This window comes from Rhipicephalus microplus, chromosome 5 (genome assembly GCF_043290135.1).
Source record: "Rhipicephalus microplus isolate Deutch F79 chromosome 5, USDA_Rmic, whole genome shotgun sequence".
NCBI classification, from domain to species: Eukaryota; Metazoa; Arthropoda; class Arachnida; order Ixodida; family Ixodidae; genus Rhipicephalus; species Rhipicephalus microplus.
In genome coordinates this window covers 178565620-178588723 of record NC_134704.1, presented here as the reverse complement: position 1 = coordinate 178588723, position 23104 = coordinate 178565620, and the positions used below count along the sequence as shown (strand labels likewise).

At 45.7% G+C, this 23104-nt stretch overlaps 1 protein-coding gene across 3 annotated transcripts in view; it reads right to left on the bottom strand.

The window, feature by feature from the left end:
* LOC119174089 (stimulator of interferon genes protein) overlaps positions 1-23104 on the bottom strand; it is a 119008-nt gene that overhangs the window by 43396 nt on the left and 52508 nt on the right. For all 3 annotated transcript variants that reach the window (XM_037424891.2, XM_037424889.2, XM_037424890.2), the window contains one exon: positions 14816-14960. In XM_037424891.2, the coding sequence (XP_037280788.1) occupies positions 14816-14960 (145 nt within the window). The remainder of the gene's footprint in view (positions 1-14815; positions 14961-23104) is intronic.

The following is a 23104-nucleotide window of genomic DNA, read 5'->3' as shown; positions in this document are numbered from 1 at the left end:
GAGGGCTCCTATGAGAGTTACTGCAGGTATTGCAAGCGTAACCACAGCCCCGACTATTTGTGGGGATATTACTTTAACTTGGTGAAGTATTGTACAGAACTATTTATACCAAAGCGTATTAAGAAAACTAGTAATATAACTTAAAAGGCACTGAGTTAGGGCTAGTTAGTACCGACCTATAGCTTAAGTAAGTGCTAAAGACATGTAGCTTAAGCGAGCGAAAGACAATGGACAAGCGATACTTTAAACTGAAATTTTATTGGGAGAGAACGCCAAAAATATAGGTGTAGCATCCAGAATGAAAAAGCATGAAAACAAAACAGAAAAAAAGAACAATAAAAAAAGATGATGCTGTCGCTATGTAAAGTTCGTTCGCACCAACACGTGTCCAGAGAGTATGCGCCGGAATGGATCTAGGTGAAGACTTAGTTAGATATCATGCCGATAGGCTCTGCATAAGTGCCTAAGAGTGCTTTATGTGACTGTCTCATGGGCACACTCCAAAAAGTGCAGTTCCTTCTTTGTCAATGCAATTGAAGGAGCACTAACCAGAATCTAATCACCCCTCGTCATTTCAGCGGTCTCAACAATTAGTCTAGAGTCAACATCCGAGTCCCTATATAACACCACGGTATTATTGAAAAAGGTTTCGCACCCACATTCTCAACAGTGATGCACGAGATACCTATTCACTCCTTTGCATACCTCATTGCAATGCTCACTTAGACGGACATTGATACAGCGATCCGTCTGCCCTACGTAGACTTCGCCACAGGTTCGTCTCACGTACATAGGCTCATCTAACGTACGTGCCTTTAGCGCTAACATAAGTTATAGTAATAAAAGCCCTTAGATAACAAGAGAAATAACACACCTAAAGAAACAATTAAAACAAAAGCACAAAAAAATATAAAAACAATTCTAGTTCTCAGTTTTAATCAGTCACCCAGCATCTTGGTTAAGAGCTTAAAGTACTTGTGAAGGAATCTAACCAAAGTTCTTCCGCATCTCAGTCCCAAAATTTATAAGGGAGGCCTCAGATAAGTTTTGCAGAAGCATCAATCCATCAACGAAAACTCACCAATTGACTCAGTCTTCGGGGGGTCCTACCGCTGAGGTTACATTATATACTTCGCATCTGTATTTACAGATGATAATGACATTTTGCCAAACATTGAATCACCATTAGACAAAACACCTATGACTGATGTCGAAACTTCTGGACAGAGTGCCTTCAACCTTTTGCTAAAATTGAACGTGAATAAAAGCACTGAGTTATTAGACCAATCATAAAATACACTAAAGTTGTCTGGGATCCCTTTTCAGTTACAAAATCTCAAAATGAAAATATTCAGCATCTAGCAGTCTGATTAATATACAATTATTATAGGTAAACGGATTCATCATCTCAGCTGTGTGCACTAGTAGGGTTACCCAAAATTCAGGCTTGAACAAAATATGAGAGACTTAAATATCTTTACTTGGTTAATAATCACCGTGTCCATATAGCGTAGGCTGACTATTTTGATATTCTAAGTGGGGAAACTACTAGACATCGTCATTCAATGTTCATTCGTACTCCTGCTATTTTCACTGATTGTCATAAGTATAGCTTCTTCCCAAGAGCTATCAATGAATAGAGTTCCTTGACCCAGGATGCAGTTTCAAGCTCATCCATAGATTTATTTTTAAAACACATTGCTCATATTCTCATTTGTAGCCAACTAAGCTTTATATTGTCTGCTATGATCTTGAGCATTTATTTTATAATCTGGTTGTGTTTTCTGAGTTCTACTTCATAGTGATCCCTTTTCAGTAAGTTTTAATTATACTTGCCAATTTCGTTATGATTTTAGAATGATTATGTTTTTATGTTTTTGTTTTTTACTCCTGTAATAGCCCTGTGTAAGGGCTGACCGCATCTGTAAATAAATGAAAAAATAAAAAAAAATGTCTTTTTCATGCTTTGTAGTAACTGAGATTATTTTTTTTTTTACGGCTACATCTGTTCGAGGTTAAATGAAATAGTACAGAAAGGAAAATAAAACACATTAGTTATCTCAGTTCTGATGGTACGCCCCGATCTCTTCTAGGGTTACCTTTATCCAATTATGGGCTTGAATTCCACCCGCAAAAGGAGGAGAAGGAGGAGGAAAGGAAAGGTAAAAGATAAAAGAAAGGAAAGATAAAAGGAAGGAAAAGTAAAAGCCTCAACTTTAGGGAATGCAGCTGATATTGGTGAGCAGCTAGGTGGCAGGATATGACTAAATTTGCATAAAGTACAATTTTATTGGATGCGTGAAATAATGTAGTGTCATACTTTCAACGAAGCATATTAAGACTACATGCTAGGTCTAGCTCACATAACACAGCATTAACATCGTTTAATATACTAGACCCCAGACGGCGTACCAAGCCTACTATAATATCTGTTAGTGAACTTGGATGGATCCCCATTCAAGTAAATTTGATACAAAAAGCTCGTAACATTAACTTCTAAGGTGTGTTTCACTAGTTAGGTCAACAGGTGCATGGAAAAAGTTAAGACGGTACGCAAGATACAGTAACTGAAGCTATGTTTCAGTGTCTGCCAACACAGGCAGTAAAAAGCCAGCAAGAAGTATCAGTCCAAGAAATGTAGTAACAGCTACTGTTACTATTTGCTCATGCTTACAAGCTTTCTCCAAACTTTTTTTCAAGAGTGTACCACTTGACAAGCTTAGTTCAGCCGCATTTAACCAAAACACTTCTTTTCTTTTTTTTTCAGTATTCTGCATGATGTCTGCAAAAGAGCCTGTTCCTGTTTAACATGTGCGAATGGCAAACACTTGTACAAACAAGCAAGTGCATGAACGCTTATAGTCGACAAATCTGGGTGAACTGACTCAATATTTACGAGAGAAACTGAACAAGATGTGTGGCATTGACATATGGCATGCCCTAAGTGAACGCAGATCTAAGCTAGGAGGCTTACTTCCTTGCGCCATCATGAGCAGGCAGGTAGATATCAAATTAGGTGCCTGTAAGAAATTGAGTAATGTTTTTGGTCACGCTACATTAGTAACATAATTTCAACATTCTCATTGGCAAAAACACAGCAATTAAGATGCCACTGGCTTCGTCGCATTTTTTTTTGTGTGACCAATGATACAAGGCACACGCCTTTCAATGTGCTTGTGAACGTGTCTCAAATTGCCGTAGTATTGTTCTGAGCCATATATAGAGCATATCTGAATATTTTTTTCACAATCCGTCAAACTCTGTAATAACCAAGGGCTGGTTAATGAACTTTTGAAATAGCAAGCCCAGCTAAAAAATTGGCGTGATTTGTACTATAGCCACAATGACAAAGAGCCGGCGAAACTGGTGGGCACTTCGATAGCCCTGGCTGTTGCTGTTTTGCGAAGTTTTACAAATTTTATCGTTTTTCCTTCCTCTACTTCCTTCTTTTTTTCTTCCTTCTTTGTGTGTGCTTTCTACCTTATCTATATTTATTAGTTTTTTTCTCTTTCTTGATCTTTTTATTTCTTTCCTTCGTTTCTCTCTATCTCTATCACTGTTTGTTTCTCCTTTTTTCATTTTTTTGCACTTTTTGTTTGTTTTTTGTTCTCTTTATTTTTGTCTATCTTTCTATGCTAAGCTTTACTCTCTCTCTCCTCCTTACACTCACTTTTATTTCCTGCCCCCTTGCTACACTAAACTAGTCAAGGCTATGCTATGCTCTGCTAGCGTACCTGAATTTGGTTGATTGATATGTGAGATTTAACGTCCCAAAACCACCATATGATTATGAGAGATGTTGTAGTGGAAGGCTCCGGTAATTTCGATCACCTGGCGTTCTTTAACGTGCACCCAAACCTGAGCACACAGGCCTACAACATTTCCGCCTCCACAGAAAATCCCACGACCTGGGGGTCAGCAGCCGAGCACCTTAGCCAATAGACCTCCGCGGCGGGGCCTGGATAGCCAAGTGGTTAGAGTGCTCGCCTTTGGTAACGAGGATAGGCACACTCGAATCCCACCACGTGAAGAATTTTTTTCCCCTCAGAATTTGTCATAATTATTTATATTTGTTCTTTTTCTCTCAATCAAAATCGATCACAATTATTGCATTCCGCGCCCAGAGCAATCGGCAAACATATGATGACAGTGAAACAGAAGATGAAGATGACAAGGATGAACAAGAAGCCCAAGGGAGCGCGTTCCGGTCTTGCGACATCGAAGTGGCATTAGTGGTTGTCAGACAACGCGAAGTGCTCTGGAGGGAATTTCAGCACACGCCAACGTCTTTACAGTCGGCTTAAACAGCTTTGATGCTACAAGGCTTCAGTACAAAGTTCCTGTGCTCATTACGAAACATGATTTTTCAATTCATATTATGGTAACTCTATTGATTTTTTTATTCAGCCTTTTTTTTTTAGGTGGGGAAATTTTGAAAAATACCAAGTGAGTGTTGATTCACGGTGACACATTTCACAGCGCACGAACATGGAAAAAAATGAGGCACTGTGAAAAATAGCGCTGAAGGGCTTCTTTATATTCTGTCTCTTTTTTTTTATGTTCGTGCGCTGTGAAATTTGCCATCATGAACCCAGACCAATTCAGGGCAATCGATGAACAATGAGAAGGATATACTTCTCGCTGGTGAGAGCACTCTCTCAAATGGCTATGCTACATGTGGTTTTGCCAACTTTGCTGGCAAAACCACATAATATAGCTTATCATAGCCATTTGAGCCGAGGCATTTGAATGGCATATGCAATTACTTGTGGCAGGAATCTTAACTGAGATTAAAAGGGATAGGAGTAGAGATGAGGACACCAACATACAGAAGTAAAGATAACATAGAGAAAGATGAGGACACGGTCGAAGGAGTCCGAGGATGGGGTACCACTTAGCGAGAGCTTCACAGCGTCAAGACATGGCAGAGCGAGTCAGTCAGCCAGAGCTGCGCTGTCGTCGGAGATTGTGAAGGACAACCGTTCAGCACTGAATCCAGCGAGCGAATCTCTTACGACACACTTCTGACACCTCAACGGTGTGCGCGAAGAAGGAAAAGAAGAAAAGGAAAGGAAAGGCTGGGGCAAAATGTTTGCTCTCGCTCAAATGCCGATATGGGATGTGCCTGCACTACGCTTCTCCCTTTTCCATCCCTGACACGTAAAGACGCTTCTCCTTTCAATGCCGCACGCGGGAAGTGAGGGGAAAAAAAAGCTGGCACGGAGTGGTAGTGGTGGTGGTAAAGCACAGGGGCTTTAGGTGGTGGTAGTAGTGGTTAGAAGAGAAAGGCGCCTAATTACTGCAGCCGGGTAAGGGAGCACGGCGCAGCACCTACGCGGAGTGTTGGCGCTCTCTCAAATGCTGATCAGCGACGCTCCAGTGCCACGCCTCCTTCGTTACCGTCTCTGATATGTAGAGACCCTTCTCCTATCAACGCCGCGCACGAAGAGAGCAAAAAAAAAAAAGCTGCCGTGGAGTGCTGGTGATCTTTCAAACACCGATCTGCTTCTTTTTGCGTGAAAACACTCCTCCTTTCTCATCACGTGCTGGCCACGCTGCGGCTGCAGCCCTGAGGGTAGCAGCAGAGACACAGTCGTCGTCTTAAAATCTAGTATATAGCTGTACTGTGGTTTCGGCGCTGGACATAACTGCTCGTAACTTCTCTTGTCAGGAGAATGCTGAAGCTGAAGGAAAAAATGCTTTGCAAGCTACGTGCAAAATTGACTGACTCTCTGCAAGGCAAAATTATGCCTACACACATCACCAATTACTTCAATTGATGGCGGATTTCCTGTGATTTGTCAATAAATTTAACTCTTCTGAAACTTCTCCCTCGTGTGTTAGCTCAATGCACATGCGCCACTGCATGACGAGCCCTCCATTCATTTAGCTTTCATTCATTCTAACAAATTCGGGCCCCTTCGAGTTTGAATTATCAAGATTCACTATACGAGAAAAATCTTCTTTCTTTTTAGTGTCCCTTTAATATGCAGCTCTTACGAATAGCTATACAAGTGCACACGCATGTGCACTTGATTGGATGCTCTGGATATCGTTGTTGTATGAGATTCTAACTTCAACGGCAACGTAATGTCCTTGAAGCGCAAAAATCTGGTTATCAAACCAGTACGTGAGGCCTTTTGCGGTCTATCGGCCTTTTATTTTACAAAATAAACAACATATCTTGTTTGTTGCATGTTGGTTTTGTTCCTACGAGTAATTATTTTTGGTTGCAACCGGGTTACATTCGCAAACGGGTTTCGTTTGCAATTAAAGTACATATATATGGCGTTGGCGTACCTGGGTAGACCAATGCAAAACTAACAGCACTGCAATTGTCAACGTTAAGAGTGACATATCTCTAGCCTTCTGCTATAGTTGCACTCATCGGAGCATTGGTTACCGTCTCCCCGCAGGATGAGGAATTTCATAGCTCCGCAGAAGTAGTGACAGCCAATTTTTCAAAGCAGCAACGGCCTGTTTGTGGGAAGGTAAAGAATTATTTAATTATTTCATTAGACTTGAAAAGTGGCGACGGCCTGTTTGTGGGAAAGTAAAGAATTATTTCATTAGACTTGACTGTTGCCTCTGGTAATTAAAACATTAATTATAGTTATATGTCTAAATACTGCCACGGTTACATTGTCCAGCGATTTTGAGATTTCTGACGTCATATCTGGAGCCGCATAAAACTGCCCAGCGAGCCACATGCAGCACGCGGGTCACAGGTTGCGCACCCTCGAGATGGATGGTTTGGTGCAATTTAGGTCGATTTTATCAGGCTGGTGCAGCGAATATTGCTTGGCGCACTTTGGCGCAGTTGGCGCAGAAGTGGGATCCCTGATAACTGGCATACAACTGGTGTTTCTTGTCTGCTATTGCTCGTTCGACAGTTCACTGCTATGTGTTTTGGTCGATCACACAGAAAACACAGTTGCTGTGCCCTTGCTTTGCTCCTTAGCGCCTCATTCCTACCCTCTTTTTCGGGGTTGTCACTGTACCCTTTCTCCAGATTTCTCAGCCGTTGAGCCTCCAGAAACTGATCCACCTGCTTGGCTATCTCCTCTATCGTGTGCAGGTTTTTCTCTTTCAGAAAAATAGCCAACTTGCTGGTACAGTGGTTCACAAACTGTTCGGCTACTATCCTGTCGTGGATCCTTTCATATGTTCTGTCTCTGACAGCTCGATCCATTGATCAAAATGACAAGCAAGGCAGCAGACAAATTGTTTGCCAGTCTCTGAGTTCTCAAGTCTGCACGTTAAAAACTTTTCCCGAAAAACTTTTACCGTCAATCGGAATCGCTTCAATAAAGTTTTCTTGCCCAAGTCATAACCTAGCAACACCTGTGCTGGCATGCGGCCAAACACACTTAATGCCTCCCCTACTAGACAAAGACTCAAGGCATTGGCCCACTTGTGTTTCTCCCAGTCTTGCTCGATCGCGATGCACTCAAAATGATGAAGATAAGCATCGAGGTTGTCCGTTCGCTCGTCAAAGGGTGCCATCGGCTTGAGCCGGCAAATCTGTCTAGGTCTGGGAGTAGGTGAGCCGGCTGACGCCGACATGGGGGTACTCGCAGCACTGGCGTTGTTGTGTGAACAAGCATTTGTTTACCCTAAACTCAGCTTGAGCTTGAGAATTTCCCTCTCGCATTCGTGCTGTTCCTGCTCCCTCTTTTGCACTCGTGCTTTTTGCGCTCCCTGTCTTTCATGTGCTCTATTCCGTTCGTGGTCTTTCTGGGCGTTCTTGAAGAACTTAAGCGTCTCCTCCTTGGTCATCCCAAAGTCTTTGGCCACAGCCGTCAACTTCTCGTAATCCATTCTGCAACCCCTGTCGCCAATGTGACTGGGCTGCACAAGGAAAAAATCTTGGGAGAGGCTGGCCAATTAATGCAACGAATTTTGTCTCGGGAGCGCTTGCGGAGGATGAATTCGAGAGACAGACAGAAGACGGGCATGGCAAACAAACATACTTTATCACACCAAATAATGACAAAAAAAGTCAAAAGTCGAAAGTGAAAACAAAACACTCGTCAGTACACAAAATTACTGCAACAAACTGTCAATCCAAAACTAGCTGTAGCTCAGTCCAAATTCATCACTATTCCTAGCTACTAGCCTTAAGCCAATGTGGCATATAAACAATGGAATGATGTTACGGCTTGTCGCCTTGCGACTCGTTGCCCCTTGCTGTGTGTACGCTTCTTTGAGTCCTCCGGCATTGACAGGCTGCTTTACTTTTTATAGTTACCATCGGTTGACCCCGCCGTACAAACCGCTCGTCCTCATCGCTGGTGTTCCAGTCTTCATCGATCTTTACTGGGCTTAACCCATCATGCACTCCCTTGCTGATGTGTCCACTCCGCTCACTGGTATAAGCTGCTCCCGTCCTAGCGTAATGTAGGGAAGCCGTAAGTCCACCAGGAACTGCTGGGCAGGGTGAGGCAAGTCCGGACAGCCTCCCTTGGGAACATCTCTGAGGTCGATGGCCACTTCCCAGGCCTCTTCACGTCGACATCCTTCAGAGTTAGGTGGTTAAGCTGCTCTCGTCGTCGTAGCGATGCTCGTTTCCCACGTCTTCGAAGCTCGGCGTCCCAACACACAATGCCAGCTCATCCTCTCGAGTTTTTCTTCACGGCTCGGGTCGCTTGTCACGAGCCTTTCTCCGACTAATCTCCTGCGTTGACGCAGCTAGTGCGCGAGCACTAGCCACGCCAGTGACTTATTTCTCCTCGTGTACCATCGCTGCGCTTCCACGTTCGGCACAGGCCTCGTGCGTCCTACTCATGACATTAACACAGGAAAGAAAAATACCTTTAACATTCAACCATGTTTTTATGGGCAGCATTTCAGCATATAGTCTATAAAACAATGTTCTTGAATTAGGAGACACATACATTTTGTGCACTCGTTCCAACACATGATGACCTGGCAGATCGGAGTACAATGAACGGTACAACGAAGGCGGAGAGAGCATAGACAGTAAATCCTTTTATAATACTTTGCGAGACACTGTATACAAGTATTCTATAGAAGAGCGAGCTTTAAGGAACCTTACTGCAGAATAAACTTCCTGCATGAATCCCCGCAAACACGGGCGCTCGGAAAAGTTTGAAGAAATGACTGGGTCAGAGAAGTAGTAATCCACAAGAGTAACCTGCAAGAATGAATGAATTACGGGATGGGAATTGTCACAGAAAAAGAAAAAGTGGGAAACTGTTTGCCATAGATGAAGATATTTTAATCGTAACCCACCAGCACTAACTAGCCTACATATGTTGTCACGATGCATGGGCTCAAGGTAGACGACCATATAAAAGTTGCAAAAATTTAATGAAATTGTTGTACATAAAATTTTGTACAATGAATAAGTTGCAATACGTTATAGAGATTTGTTGCTAGAAAAGTGCTACAAACTTCAACTCTGCAAAATATTGATAGGCAATGGAGAACAAATATCTGGGCTTGTCGTTCAAGTTGAGGGACGCGCTCCGTCTAGTAATGCACACCGAATTTATAGTACATATCTAACGGCACGCCGAGATACGTTGGTGGAATTCTTGTCCAAATAATTTCTGCATATTGACTAGGCGTACTACTCCACGAACCAAACCATAATCCTAAACTTTTGGAGGCATTCAAACAAGCTCCTGATACTATGCCAAATTTTTCTGTTATTTTTTATGCTTGGTTTATTTGTGCAGAAGACTACTATATTGTTTGCATAAGCTAATACTTTCATTTCAGTTTCTAGTATATCAAAGCCGTGAGTACTACTTGATCGTAATATACCTAAGAACAGCGGCTCTAGATAAAAGGCAAACAGAAGTGGGGACATGGGGTAGCCCTGCTTTACAGAGGAACAAATCAAAACTGGTTTCGACAGCTGACCATTAACGATAAGACGTGTTGAAGATTGATTTTGATTGTACGAAAGTTTAACGCACAACGGTGCCAACATTGGTATGTTCCAAAAAAGAGAAAACAAACAAATGACTAACACGATTGAAGGTTTTTGCAAGGTCTACTTGTAACATTGAAAGGTGTTTTTGATGTCCATAACAGTACTGAAGGACAGTACGAGCGACATGTATATTGTTCCATGTAGATCAGCCCTTAATTTCACATGTTTGGTGAGACCCAGTGAGAACAGACATCGCAAATCACAACCTATTTGACAAAACTTTTGCAAAAATTTTGTAGTCAATGTTTGGCAGAGCGAAGTTTTTCCTTGTTCTAATTTTTCGGTAAAAAAACTGTGTTGCCTTTGGAAAAGGATCTCAGGAGTGTTTCCATGCCATAACTTACTTTAAAGATATCCAGCAATATAGGAGAGAAAGCATTATAGAATGTTTTGTAAAATTCAGCAGAAATGCCATCAGGGCCAGGTGTCTTCAATGAAGGTAAGTTGTAAATTGTGTGCTGAATTTTCTATATTGTAATAGGACAACTAATGGCTGCACAATCGTCGTCATCCAATGGTCTCAAAAGAGAAACAAAACTAGCGGGGTTGAGGTTGACATCAGGATTAGAGAAAACACTAAATAGACTTTCATAGTACATTTCAAGTGTCGACCAATGTTGCTCTTGTTACACTACACTGGAACTACACCACGCTAACCACTACTTGCACCACACATAAGCAATGTTTCTGATCTGTCTGCATTTTCCAGTTCAGAAGCACAGATTTGACTGTATACAGCCAACCAAACTATAGTTCATGTATTTATAATGTGTTTGTTTTGTGCTTCATCAGATCAGAACATCCATATGTCGCGTTATACAGTAGAAATAAGGATAGTACCACCGATAATATGAAAGGCCTCTACAGTGATTTGCTTAGCGGTTAGTCATTTCTGTGTACGAAACATCGCACTTCTTAAGCACACTGAACAATTCAGTTTCTTTTTTAACCCTTGGATATATTTTCCATCATACTTGTTAACGCTTGTAAACAAGAATAACAAGTGTAATCCAATTCACATACCAGGAAGGCGCGCTGGGCTGTCAGTCATTTACACTACGCAGAGCGTGTGTGTTGCAATAGGTGAGGCATCATAACACATCTTGCTCTCTTAAGGGACTACCCCGTAATGATCAGGCACAAAGACTACGTGACAAGGACCGGTGCTGGTTGCCGGAGCCCTCGAGGTCTCAATTCTGACTGTTTTGGGCAGTAAATTATTGCTTTCGGTTCGCAGCGAGTCACCTGGCTGGGACAGAGTTCCGTTGTAAAAAACAGCTTGCCGTCCCGCGGCTGGCTCTGGCTTGAAGTCTTCGTTGACTGAGTTAAAAAGTAACGAGTGGGAGGGGGGAGAACGTCGAGCTTTGTTTGTACCCAGTAGGAGGTTCTTGAGTGTCTGCTTCTTCAGTTATCTTGCCCTAGCATTTGAGGTCTCGCACCCAGGCACAAGTGTTTAAAGAGAGCTGGGTAGCTTTTGGGCTGCATACGATGGTTGATATTTCATGGCTTGTTTGTTGTCGACATCACCGAGAACTAAGAAGGTGGGTGATGCAGGAACTCGAGGGCGTAGCTGGCATCTCATGAGCAATTTAGCCAGAATCATATTGGCACTCTAGAATCATATCTGAAATTTTCCATATCTTTGTCTACGAGGAGTGACCATGCCCCTAACATTGAAAATTTTTTTAACCCACACTGACATGTTCAAATACAGCTTTTTCCTTTCTACAAGTCTGGAATTTGCTGCCCGGAAGTGTTTGTTCTCTACTACTCCGAATAATTCTTGAAGCCTGTTCATGAATGTTAATCTGTTCTTGTTGATGCTTTCTTCTTTTCTGTCACAGTAATGCTTTTGAGGTGGTTAATGATGGAATCTGCAGAAGTGAAAGCCAGGAATGCAATCTGAGGGTATCGTGAGTTATAATCCACACACATCAGGTAGTTCTTTCCTTGAAGGTGGAATAAGTCGATCCCCACCATTTGTCATAAAATATCTCTGGTATAGTTGTCGCCAGAAGCAGCTCAACTATTTACGGTCAGTTCCTAGTGCGAGTTTCACAGTTGAAAACGATTCGCTGTATTTCGGATAAAATTCCAGACCACCACACAGACTGCTGTGCCCTTGCTCTGCGGCGTTCGACGCTTTGGTAACCATGTAGATGAGTGAAAATTTCATTCCTCAGAAAGCGAGGAATCACCAAGTCTGTTCTGTACAGCAGGTAGCCATTGTTTTCAGACAGACTTGTTTGGTACTGCCAATATAAAGAGAGGTGGGCTGAGACGCTGTATTTTTCCGGCTATCCATTAAGGCAAAGGCGTAGAAGATGCTGACATACCTCTTTCCTTTGAGCTTCTTTCCCAGGAACGAAGGGGGAAGTTTGCAGACCTATTAGTGCATCCTGTACACAAGCTTCACTTCATGACAAGTGAGAGTTCCTGGTGCCAAATTATTTGCAGTTGGTTTCTCGAGAGAGTGCCAGCAGTAGCAATGCTTTCTCCTGAGACATACTGCGTAACGTAGCTGACGCACATGAGGCACATGCGGAAGCATTGAATTCCTGGTGGCAACAGATCGAGATACTCTTTTCTCAGGAGCGGTGAACAAAGGTTGACGATGTTTGAAAGGTTGCCGTGACACCATGCAGGTATTCTTTTAAATGTTCGGCTCCCCAGGTTCGGGCCACTGCTTCCTTTTCTATCTGAGCATACCAAGTTTCCACCGGTGTTAGAGATCTTTAGGCAAATGCGCCTGGGCAGTTGTTCCCAGTTGGTTGCACTTGTAGCAGTACTGTGCCCATTCCGTAGGTTGATGCATCTGCTGAGAGGGTAGTAAGATATTCTGGATGGTACTCTGCCAAGCACTGCTTCGAACAGATTAGGTCCTGAACGCTTTGGAAGAACTTTTCCTGAGTGGGTCCACTCCAACATTTTCTTGAGGAGAGCACGGAGAGCGGTAATCCTTTCAGACAAAGTTGGCAGGCATCCAGCCAGATGGTTCACCATCCCTAAGATCCGGCAGACTCCGGCAACACCTTAGCTGGCAGAAGACACTTCACAGTCTTGACATTTTATGGTCAAAACGTGTGCCTTGAGCACTGCTGAAGGAGGTGACCTTCCTAGGCTGCCTAGGAAGGTCACCTCCATCAGGGTAAAAGCACATTTAGAGTGGTTGCGGACGATTCCAGAGGAAGCAAGCTACTTGAGTGTCTTGTCAAGGTTTCTGCCATGCTCGGCTTGATTGCAGCCAGAAAGGAGAATGTCGTCCATGAGGTTGATAACTTCTATTAGTCCGCTCATGTTTTCGTACATGCGTTTTTGAAAATATTCCATTGCTGATGTTACGTGAAATGGAAGTCTTGTGAAACAAAAGCATTCTTTTGGCGTTATGAATCTTGTCAGCTCTTGGCATGTTGGGGAGAGCGGGGTTAGTAAAACCCGAACTTGGGTCTTGCCTTGAGAAAACGGGAGGCGAAATCTTTCCTGGAGCACAGAAGAGTTGAGGCGGGTGAAGTCCACAGATATTTGCGCACTTCCTGAGGCTTTCACTACCGGAATGATTCTGGCGCAACAGTCTGTAGGACCTTCTACGGAGCAGATAACTCCTTGCTATTGTATGCTTACAACCTCCTGCTCGACTGCTTTCCGTAAGGGCAGAAGGATGCGCCTTGCCACAATCACAGAACAGCCGTGGAATTGGAAGTACAGCCGTGGAATTGAGGCGAATTGTATAAACACCTGGCAGCAGTCCTAAACCATTGAAAAGTTATGGATATTGTTCCTCCACACGTCGTGTGGCACACAGAAACTTGACGAGTCCCAAGCTTTCAATTGCGGGTAATCCAAAGAGTGAATGTTCTAGCTGCTGCACAATGTTGACCACTAGGTTCGACCCTCATGAAATCTACATGATGGTGGCATGGAATTCTATCATCAAATTTCACTGAAGCGGAACGGCAGAAAAAGGTGTTCGTTGCGGTGAGAATATTTATCCACTGACTCCTATGGAGTACTGACGAGAAACCTAGAATTTTTCGTTGTAGCGGAAAGTGTTTGTTCTTCCAAAAATATTTATGCATTGACTCCTAAGGACTGCTGCAGTAGAACCTACAATTTTTTGTTGTAGCGGGGTTCGACTGTCCACATACATACATATGTACATACATACACAGGGCATGACAGTGATAAGAACAGCTAACACCAAGTGGCAGCATCCATACAGTTGCTATCAAAATAAACAATTAAGGTAACTTTTCAATAAGGGTGCCAAGCCTGAAGGAAGTGCAGAACTAGACAGCCTTCTCTTTCTCTTTCCTCTTCCCCTCTTTCCTTCCTTTTGTGTCTTTTTCTCTCTTTCTTACTCTCCCTTTACCTATCTATTCCTTGTACCTTCTATTTTTGTTTAAATGATTTTCCCTGTTGTTCTCTTTCTATTTCTAGCTTGCTTCCTCTGTTTTTCTATTTTTATAAGTGGCTTTGCCTGCGTTCTGCCACGCAACAACTAAATACAACAGCTTTGTCCCCTAAAGTGATCTGCACTTATCACCATCGAGGCGCTCAAAGAACAAGAGACTTCTGGCCACGAGCATGCACTCTATCTGCTACAGATGCCTGTTCTATTCCTGGTTTTGGCGACTTTACACCAAGCTATATCAGCCTACTACTTTGGCCACGAGCATGCACTCTATCTGCTACAGATGCCTGTTCTATTCCTGGTTTTGGCGGCTTTACACCAAGCTATATCAGCCTACGATGACAGCATACGATTGCCCGGGCCCCTGAGTGCTCCACACTTAAATGTGTGCGCCAAAGTTCTGCAGCCCTCATGCAATAAACACAGCAATCGTCACTCACAACACAAGGAACGGTCGTGGACTCTGCTGCATGGGTCAGTGAGTACAGTAAGATAGTTGAAAGCATAGGCCCAGGCAAGGTTCTCGCCCACATGTAAGGACCCCAGGTGGCCGAGCTCATACTGTTGCTCCATCTGCGATGGTTCCTATGAGGCAAGCCAAACCGAAATGTCTCCATCTGGTCCTCTCTCCAGTTGTTGTACTTACTACTACACAATTAAATTTAATAGCAAAATGAAACAGGTCCAAACAATGAATAAAATCCAATCCATTAAGAACCACCTTTAAGAAAAGAAGTTTGGTGATGAAGTTTGGCATCTATTTTTTTTTAGAATGAAAAGTGCAAGAATACTAATCATGCAGCCGATCCCGCGCAATGTGAGAATCAATGTAATGCAAGAAGCTGAATACTTGGAATTGTTTGACTGAGACAAATCAAGGCATGTTGTTCACTATTGCATGTTAGTCATGCATGTGTGCATGTGCATTCTGGCATTTACCATATACAAAAAAGAAACTTATATTCTGGTAAATATTGTGCATCTCCTGTTATTTAAGTTTGTCATATTCATGGCAAGCCAATTTAAATACACATGAAGGCAATGAAATTAAGGCGATAGCACTAATATCATTTCATGAAAATACTCCCATGACATGGATGACAAGATTTCCATTCTATTTATGAAGGAGCACATAAACTCACATTTATATACACATAAGGAAGACCCAAACACAAGCAATGTACCAAGCAATGTGACCAGCTCGAGAGGCGGTATTTTCTTTCAATTTTAGAAGCCTAAGACCCTGGCCTCGCTTGATTTTGCTGCAATCAGGGCGACTGTGTTGTTCGGGTCTTCAGGAGAACATATTGCCGCGAACCATGTATTGGGTTTGTTTATTTGTGTTTTGTTTTTTCGGCCTGGCTGCGCCGGCCTGTGCTATCACTGTTTTCACAGCGTTTCGAACAAACGCTATCGAACAACGCTTCGAGCGTTCCGAACAAACAGCGTTTCGAGCAAACGCTATCACAGCGTTCTCGATACAATTCGACTATTCGAGAAACCCTCGCGCCGAGGGATATAAATTTCCGCACAGCCGATGACGCGACATTCGATCGCCGACGCTCACTAGCGTGCACGTCGTTTTGCCGACCGCTGCTTCGCCGCCTCTGTATTCTTTCACTTGTTAGTGGAGCACAAGTTCGCTCCAATGAACTTGTTTTCCTTATAGACAACTGCGTCGTCCTTTGGTGCGTGACATCTGGTGGAGGTGCGGGGTACATGAACCCTAAGCCATTGCGAAGCCGACAAGCAAGCCCAACACGACAAGCACGCCCAACTCGAGTCAGCCGCCAACAGCAAGGCCTTCAGCCAGAGTTTGGACTGCTCCCGGATAAAAGGAGGAAAGAAGACGTAAAAACGACGATGATCAACGCAGGCACCATGACCAGCGCTACCAACCCTCCCGTCGTTCTGCAACAACCTCGTGAGCCCCCATCATTCCGAGGATCTCCTGGTGAAGACCCGGAAGAGTGGCTGAAGAAGCTGGAGCACGTCCGCATCTTTAACAGGTGGGATGACGAAGAAACGTTTCATCATGTCTTCTTCTATTTGGAGGATGCAGCTAGAACGTGGTTTGAGAACCATGAAGGCTCCCTAACCGACTGGAATGTCTTTAAGAGCGAATTCCTCAAAACATTCATTACGGTTGTGCGGAAAGAACGAGCCGCCCTTTTGTTGGAAACGCGAATGCAACACCCTAACGAAGGTGTTGTACTGTTCGCTGAGGAGATGAAGATGCTGTTCCGGAGAGCTGACCCCGAAATGGCAGAAGAGAAGAAGGTGCGCTTTCTGATGCGAAGAGTTAAACAAGAGCTCTTCGCTGGACTCATCCGCAACCCCCCTAAGACCGTCGCTGAGTTCGTCACCGAGGCTTCGATGATCGAGAGGACCTTGGATATGCGTTCGCGGCAATACGATAGACCACTCAACACCCTTTCGGTGAACCCAGTAAACGCCCCTGGATTGGCGACGGAAGACTTCCGGGAGACCATCCGCGCCGTCGTTCGCGAGGAACTGAGGAAATCGTTCCCAGCAACGCCACAGCCCCAAGTCGCCTCCCTCACTGACGTCGTCCGCGAGGAGGTTCAGCAAGCACTGGGGAATTCTGCACCGTCGGAAGCATCTTACGAACCACAAGCAATGACCTACTCCGCTGCTGCTCGTCGACCCCGACCCGTCCCAACCCGTTATCAAGAGGCCCCGCCGTACCGCCGCCCAATGTCGCCCGCCCGACCCCCTGTAAACCGAAACCAGGCGCCCAGGAAGACCGAGGTGTGGCGAACGCCAGATAATCGTCCGCTGTGCTACCACTGCGGAGAGGCCGACCACGTCTACCGCCGCTGCCCGTACAAGAGGCTGGGTTTGCGTGGGTTCTCCGTCGACGCACCCCGCCCGCGAGCCGGCCAGCGCCCATTTGAGATCGAAGAATACCTGTCGAACACCAGCTGTGGACCATCCCGTTTCAAGCGTTCGCCGTCGCCCTACCCGTACCAATCCCCCAACCGTCGCAGCAATGCTGACTTCGCCAGTGGAAGGTCCCCCAGCCCACGAGCGGGAAACTAAAAGCCGCAACTCCTGGAGGTGAAGCTGCACAACGACGAAAAAATAAAAACCCTCCAACGACGCAGGACCGTGATTCACGACATGCCCTCATCCCGACGACCCGACGACACCGTGACGAGACTCTCGAAAATGACGACAGCTACGCTGCGCGACGCGTACCCGAAATGACGAAGCCTGCCGCTGAGAAGACCACGATGACGACGCATAGTGCCCGACCATCAACACGTGCAAGACGCGATACGACGCCCCGACGCACCCGAAATTCGAGGAAAGCAGCATGCGACGTCCAGTTGTGCATCGACAGCCTTGACATAGTCGCTCTTATCGACACGGGAGCCGACTACTCGGTCATGAGCGGGTCATTCGCGTCCAAGCTAAGGAAAGTTACGACCAGATGGGACGGTCCGCACATACGCACAGCAGGAGGCCACCTCGTGACCCCAAGTGGAATGTGCACATCGCGCATCACCATAAACGGCACTACGTACCCTGCGGAGTTCGTCATTTTGCCTAACTGCTCCCGCGACGTAATTCTCGGAATGGACTTTTTGACGGACAATGGCGCAATAATTGATCTGCAGACCAGGTCGATAACGTTTTCTTCCGATCACTCCACGACCCCGCAGTCGAACCTCGGACACCGTGCTGCTGTAAGGATCGCCGACGATCACGTCACCCTGCCACCCCGCGCAAGCTTGATGATCGCCGTCTATTGTGAAGGTGCTGCTCCTGATGTCGACGCTATCGTGGAGACTGACCAAAGGTTGCTTCTAGACCGCGGTGTGTCTGTCGCAAGAGGCATTGCGCGGTTTAAGCAACGCAGATCCCACGTTTTGGTCACCAATTTCACCGAGGAGTACCAGCATCTAAACAAGGACGCAGCAATTGCGTTCCACGAAGAAACGCAAGAAGCGAGTCAAGTGATCGCGGTCGCCACCTTTGAACGCGCACACGCAGATGCTTCCAAGCTGCCACATCCTTTCGACGTGAACCCGGCGCTGTCACAAGAAAATCGGGACAAATTACTGGAGTTGCTCCGTCGCTACAGCGAGTGTTTTTCCTCGAACTCGAAGTTACGTCAGACACCTTTGGCGAAGCACCGGATAATAACCGAAGATGGAGCCCGACCTACCAGACAGCCACTGTACTGCGTTTCTTCACACGAGCGCGAAGCCATCCGGACTCAAGTAGATGACATGCTCAGCGACGACATAATACAGCCGTCGAAAAGTCCGTGGGCTGCGCCGGTTGTACTCGTGAAGAAAAAAGATGGCACTTTAAGATTCTGTGTTGACTACCGGAGACTAAACAAAATCACCAAAAAGGACGTGTACCCCCTGCCACGAACCGACGACGCCCTCGACCACCTCTGCCACGCCAAGTACTTCTCATCCATGGATCTGAAGACCGGCTACTGGCAAATTGAAGTGGACGAAAGAGACCGAGAGAAGACTGCATTTATAACCCCGGACGGTCTATACGAGTTCAAGGTGATGCCGTTTGGGCTGTGCACGGCGCTCGCAACGTTTCAGAGAGTCATGGACACTGTGCTCGCAGGCCTGAAGTGGCACACTTGCCTCGTATACCTCGATGACGTTGTCGTATTCGCCCGGACTTTCGACGAACACCTCACAAGGTTGGAATTTGTACTCGAGGCCATTCGTACGTCGGGGTTAACGCTGAAACCTGAAAAGTGCCATTTCGCGTACGAGGAACTCAAGTTCTTGGGTCACGTCGTGAACGCCGCGGGAGTCCTACCTGACCCGGAAAAAACATCAGCCATTGCGAACTTCCCAAGGCCGAAAGATAAGAAGGGTGTGCGAAGGTTTCTCGGACTGTGCGCATACTACCGGCGCTTCGTCGCAAACTTCGCACGCATTGCAGAGCCACTCACGCGCCTGACGAAAGAAAGCACCCCTTTCAGCTGGGAAAACGACCAAGAAAAGGCATTCTGCGAGCTGCAACAACGCCTGCAAAACCCGCCCGTGCTCGCTCATTTCGACGAAAACGCCGAAACGGAAATGCACAGGGACGCCAGTGATATCGGTTTGGGTGCCGTCCTCGTCCAAAAGCAAAGCGGTTACGAAAAGGTAATCGCCTATGCAAGCCGTGGTCTGTCGAAGGGGGAGAGAAACTACTCTGCCTCCGAGAAAGAGTGCCTGGCTATCATATGGGCCATTTCAAAATTTCGCCCATACGTCTATGGTAGACCGTTTAAGGTTGTGACAGACCATCATGCGCTGTGTTGGCTCGCCAATTTGAAGGACCCCTCTGGCCGTCTTGGGCGGTGGAGCTTGCGCCTGCAAGATTTCGACGTTACAATATTCTACAAATCCAGCAGGAAACACTCCGACGCCGACTGCCTGTCCCGCGCCCCCGTCGACCCACCACCACAGGACTCCGATGAAGACAGCGCGTTCTTCGGAGTCGTGACAGAGAGCGACCTAGCCGCCCAGCAGCGTGCCGACCCTGACCTCCGCGCCATGATCGACCTCCGCGCCATGACCGTGCCTAGGGCGTTCAAGCGCAACTTACCAGCGTTCAGCCTCAAAAACTCCATCCTAGTGAAGAAGAATTTCAACCCCGGAACAAGAACGAATTATCTACTTGTCATCCCCGCAGACCTTCGAGACGAAATTTTGGAAGCGTGCCACGACGACCCGTCTTCCGGACATCTCGGAACAGCTCGCACGATTACAAAAATCAAGGCGAAATACTTCTGGCCCCACCTTACATCCGATGTCACCCACTACGTCCGGAGCTGCCGTGACTGCCAGCGACGAAAAAGACCACCGACGAGACCCGCCGGACTTCTGCAACCGATCGCCGTCCCAACGAGGCCCTTCCAACAGATCGGAATGGACCTTCTGGGCCCGTTCCCTACATCCCGATCCGCGAACAAATGGATTGTCGTAGTGACAGACTACATGACGCGCTACGCAGAGACCACCGCTCTTCCAAGGGGAACTGCACAAGAAGTCGCAAAGTTCTTTATTAACCAAGTTGTGCTGCGACATGGAGCCCCTGAGGTCCTAATCACGGACCGCGGAACGACCTTCACTGCGGAGCTCATGCAAGGAATCTTACGCTACAGCAACACGGATCACCGAAGAACGACGGCGTACCACCCCCAAACGAACAGATTAACGGAACGGCTGAATAAGATAATCGCGGATATGCTGTCTATGTACGTCGACGTTGAACATGAGACGTGGGACGAAGTCCTCCCGTACGTCACGTTTGCGTACAACACGGCTACCCAAGAAACCACGCAGATGACACCGTTCGAGCTCGTCTACGGAAGACGGCCGACTACGATGCTCGACGCCATGCTTCCACACGTAGAAGACGACGACCTCAACACCGACGTCCAAGGATACCTCCAACGTGCGGACGAGGCTCGCCAGCTCGCTCGAGTTCGTATAACGGACCAGCAGCTGGTGGATGCCGGACGCTACAATCTCCGACGCCGAGACGCCGAGTACCATCCTGGAGATCGTGTGTGGGTTTGGACTCCCATTCGACGATGTGGACTCAGTGAGAAACTTCTACGACGCTATTTCGGACCCTACCGGATTCTACGACGTGTTGGCGAACTAACGTACGAAGTGATCCCCGATGGTGACTCCCGTACATCACGACGACGCACGCGGCCCGAAGTCGTCCATGTGGTTCGCTTAAAACCTTTCTACGGACGATGACGAACTTTTATTTTAATTTGTTTGGACTGTCCCTTATGTTAGCATCGGGTCGATGCACTCTTAGAGGGGGGTAATGCCGCGAACCATGCATTGGGTTTGTTTATTTGTGTTTTGTTTTTTCGGCCTGGCTGCGCCGGCCTGTGCTATCACTGTTTTCACAGCGTTTCGAACAAACGCTATCACAGCATTTCGAACAAACGCTATCACAGCGTTTCGAACAAACGCTATCGAACAACGCTTCGAGCGTTCCGAACAAACGCTATCACAGCGTTCTCGATACAATTCGACTATTCGAGAAACCCTCGTGCCGAGGGATATAAATTCCGGCACAGCCGATACCGCAACATTCGATCGCCGACGCTCAGTAGCGTGCATGTCGTTTTGCCGACTGCTGCTTCGCCGCCTGTGTATTCTTTCAGTTGTTAGGGGAGCACAAGTTCGCTCCAATAAACTTGTTTTCCTTATAGACAACTGCGTCGTCCTTTTCTGCGTGACAATATAGAGCCTGAACAACTAGAAATGAATGTACTTGATATATGCAGATGGGCTAGCTGAACAGTCATGATATTCATGCATGTTACAACATATCATTCATGTTTGTAATATACTCATGCCAGAATATACTAATTAATGAAAGAACCAAGGTAAGACCAAATATATTTCTTGTTAACTATGTAAATGAGATACATTTTATTATCTTCATGTTACAACCTATAAATTATGCTCATTATATGCTCATGTCATGTCAATATTACATTAATCATAAGTGACCGAAATGGCTGGAGGAGCACGAAGCAATAAATAGGCAGCTGGATAGGTAAATGGATAGGCGAGCGGGCGGGTGGGCAGGTAGGTAGGTAAGTAGGAACAAACAGACGGACAGATGGATGGATGGATGTGTTCGAGGTGGTTCGATTTCACTAAGAAATGTTTTGCACTTAATAATATCATGGCATGTCATCACTAACGTTAATGAAGGCTTTTCTCTTTTGTTTGTGCAAAAATCTATGACAAAATGTGACAAATATTATGTTTATCATTGAAGTGGTCATTGTGATATACTGACCATGATGAAGAGTATTCAGGTCCCTAAAGTCCCATTACTACTATTTAGATGGACTGCTCATATGAGGTGTCTCTGACAGTGAGATTTTTAATGATAATTAGGAAGCATTCAACTCAAAGCATTACTAACAACTGTGGCACAAGCAACACTAACAATAGCACACAAACATGGCGGCCAATGAAAACATCGACAAAAGAGCCCTTAGCTCACTACACCATAATTCAAGGTATACAGTGATCAATGCTAACTGCACTAGGTCAAATCTTCCTGGATGATTTCATCATAAATGTCAAGCAGATGTCAAGCATGAGAATGATTAACACTTTAAGTTCAATACTCTCCAGGCCGCCATACAGGTCTCATTATCTAATTGAAGATTCAAGTACTTCACGCTGAATTTTAGCAGACGTCAGGTGACAGGTTTTAACACAATAGCATTAAAAAGCCTGTGTAGCAGGAAATGTGGTGTCGATGTTTGCGGCTTTGTTTGTAATAAAAGAAAAAATTTGATAGATGCAGAGAGTAACATCCGGGTTTGAGAAGAAATCGGAACTAGGCATTATGTCTGGCAGAGAAAGGTTCTCCCACAAATCCACACCAGTGCTTGAAGATTTTTCGTTAAAAAAAATCACAGCATATCCACAGAGTGAATGATGATGAGTAGGTGCCACTCCAAAGGTACATCAGTCAACTGTGAAGCCTCCGCAAATCTTGCAAATCGATCGTCATGTAAAGACATTACAAACACTTTGTGTACATTTGACCACCACTTTGTGGGCTCTCTGCTCAGAATCCTCTTGCCGGTGCTTCCGTGCAGCTTCGGCTTTGCCGGCTCTCACTGTAGCACCTACTGCTGCCACTTTCTGCACTCTCCGCACCGCCGTTTTCGTCACTCATAC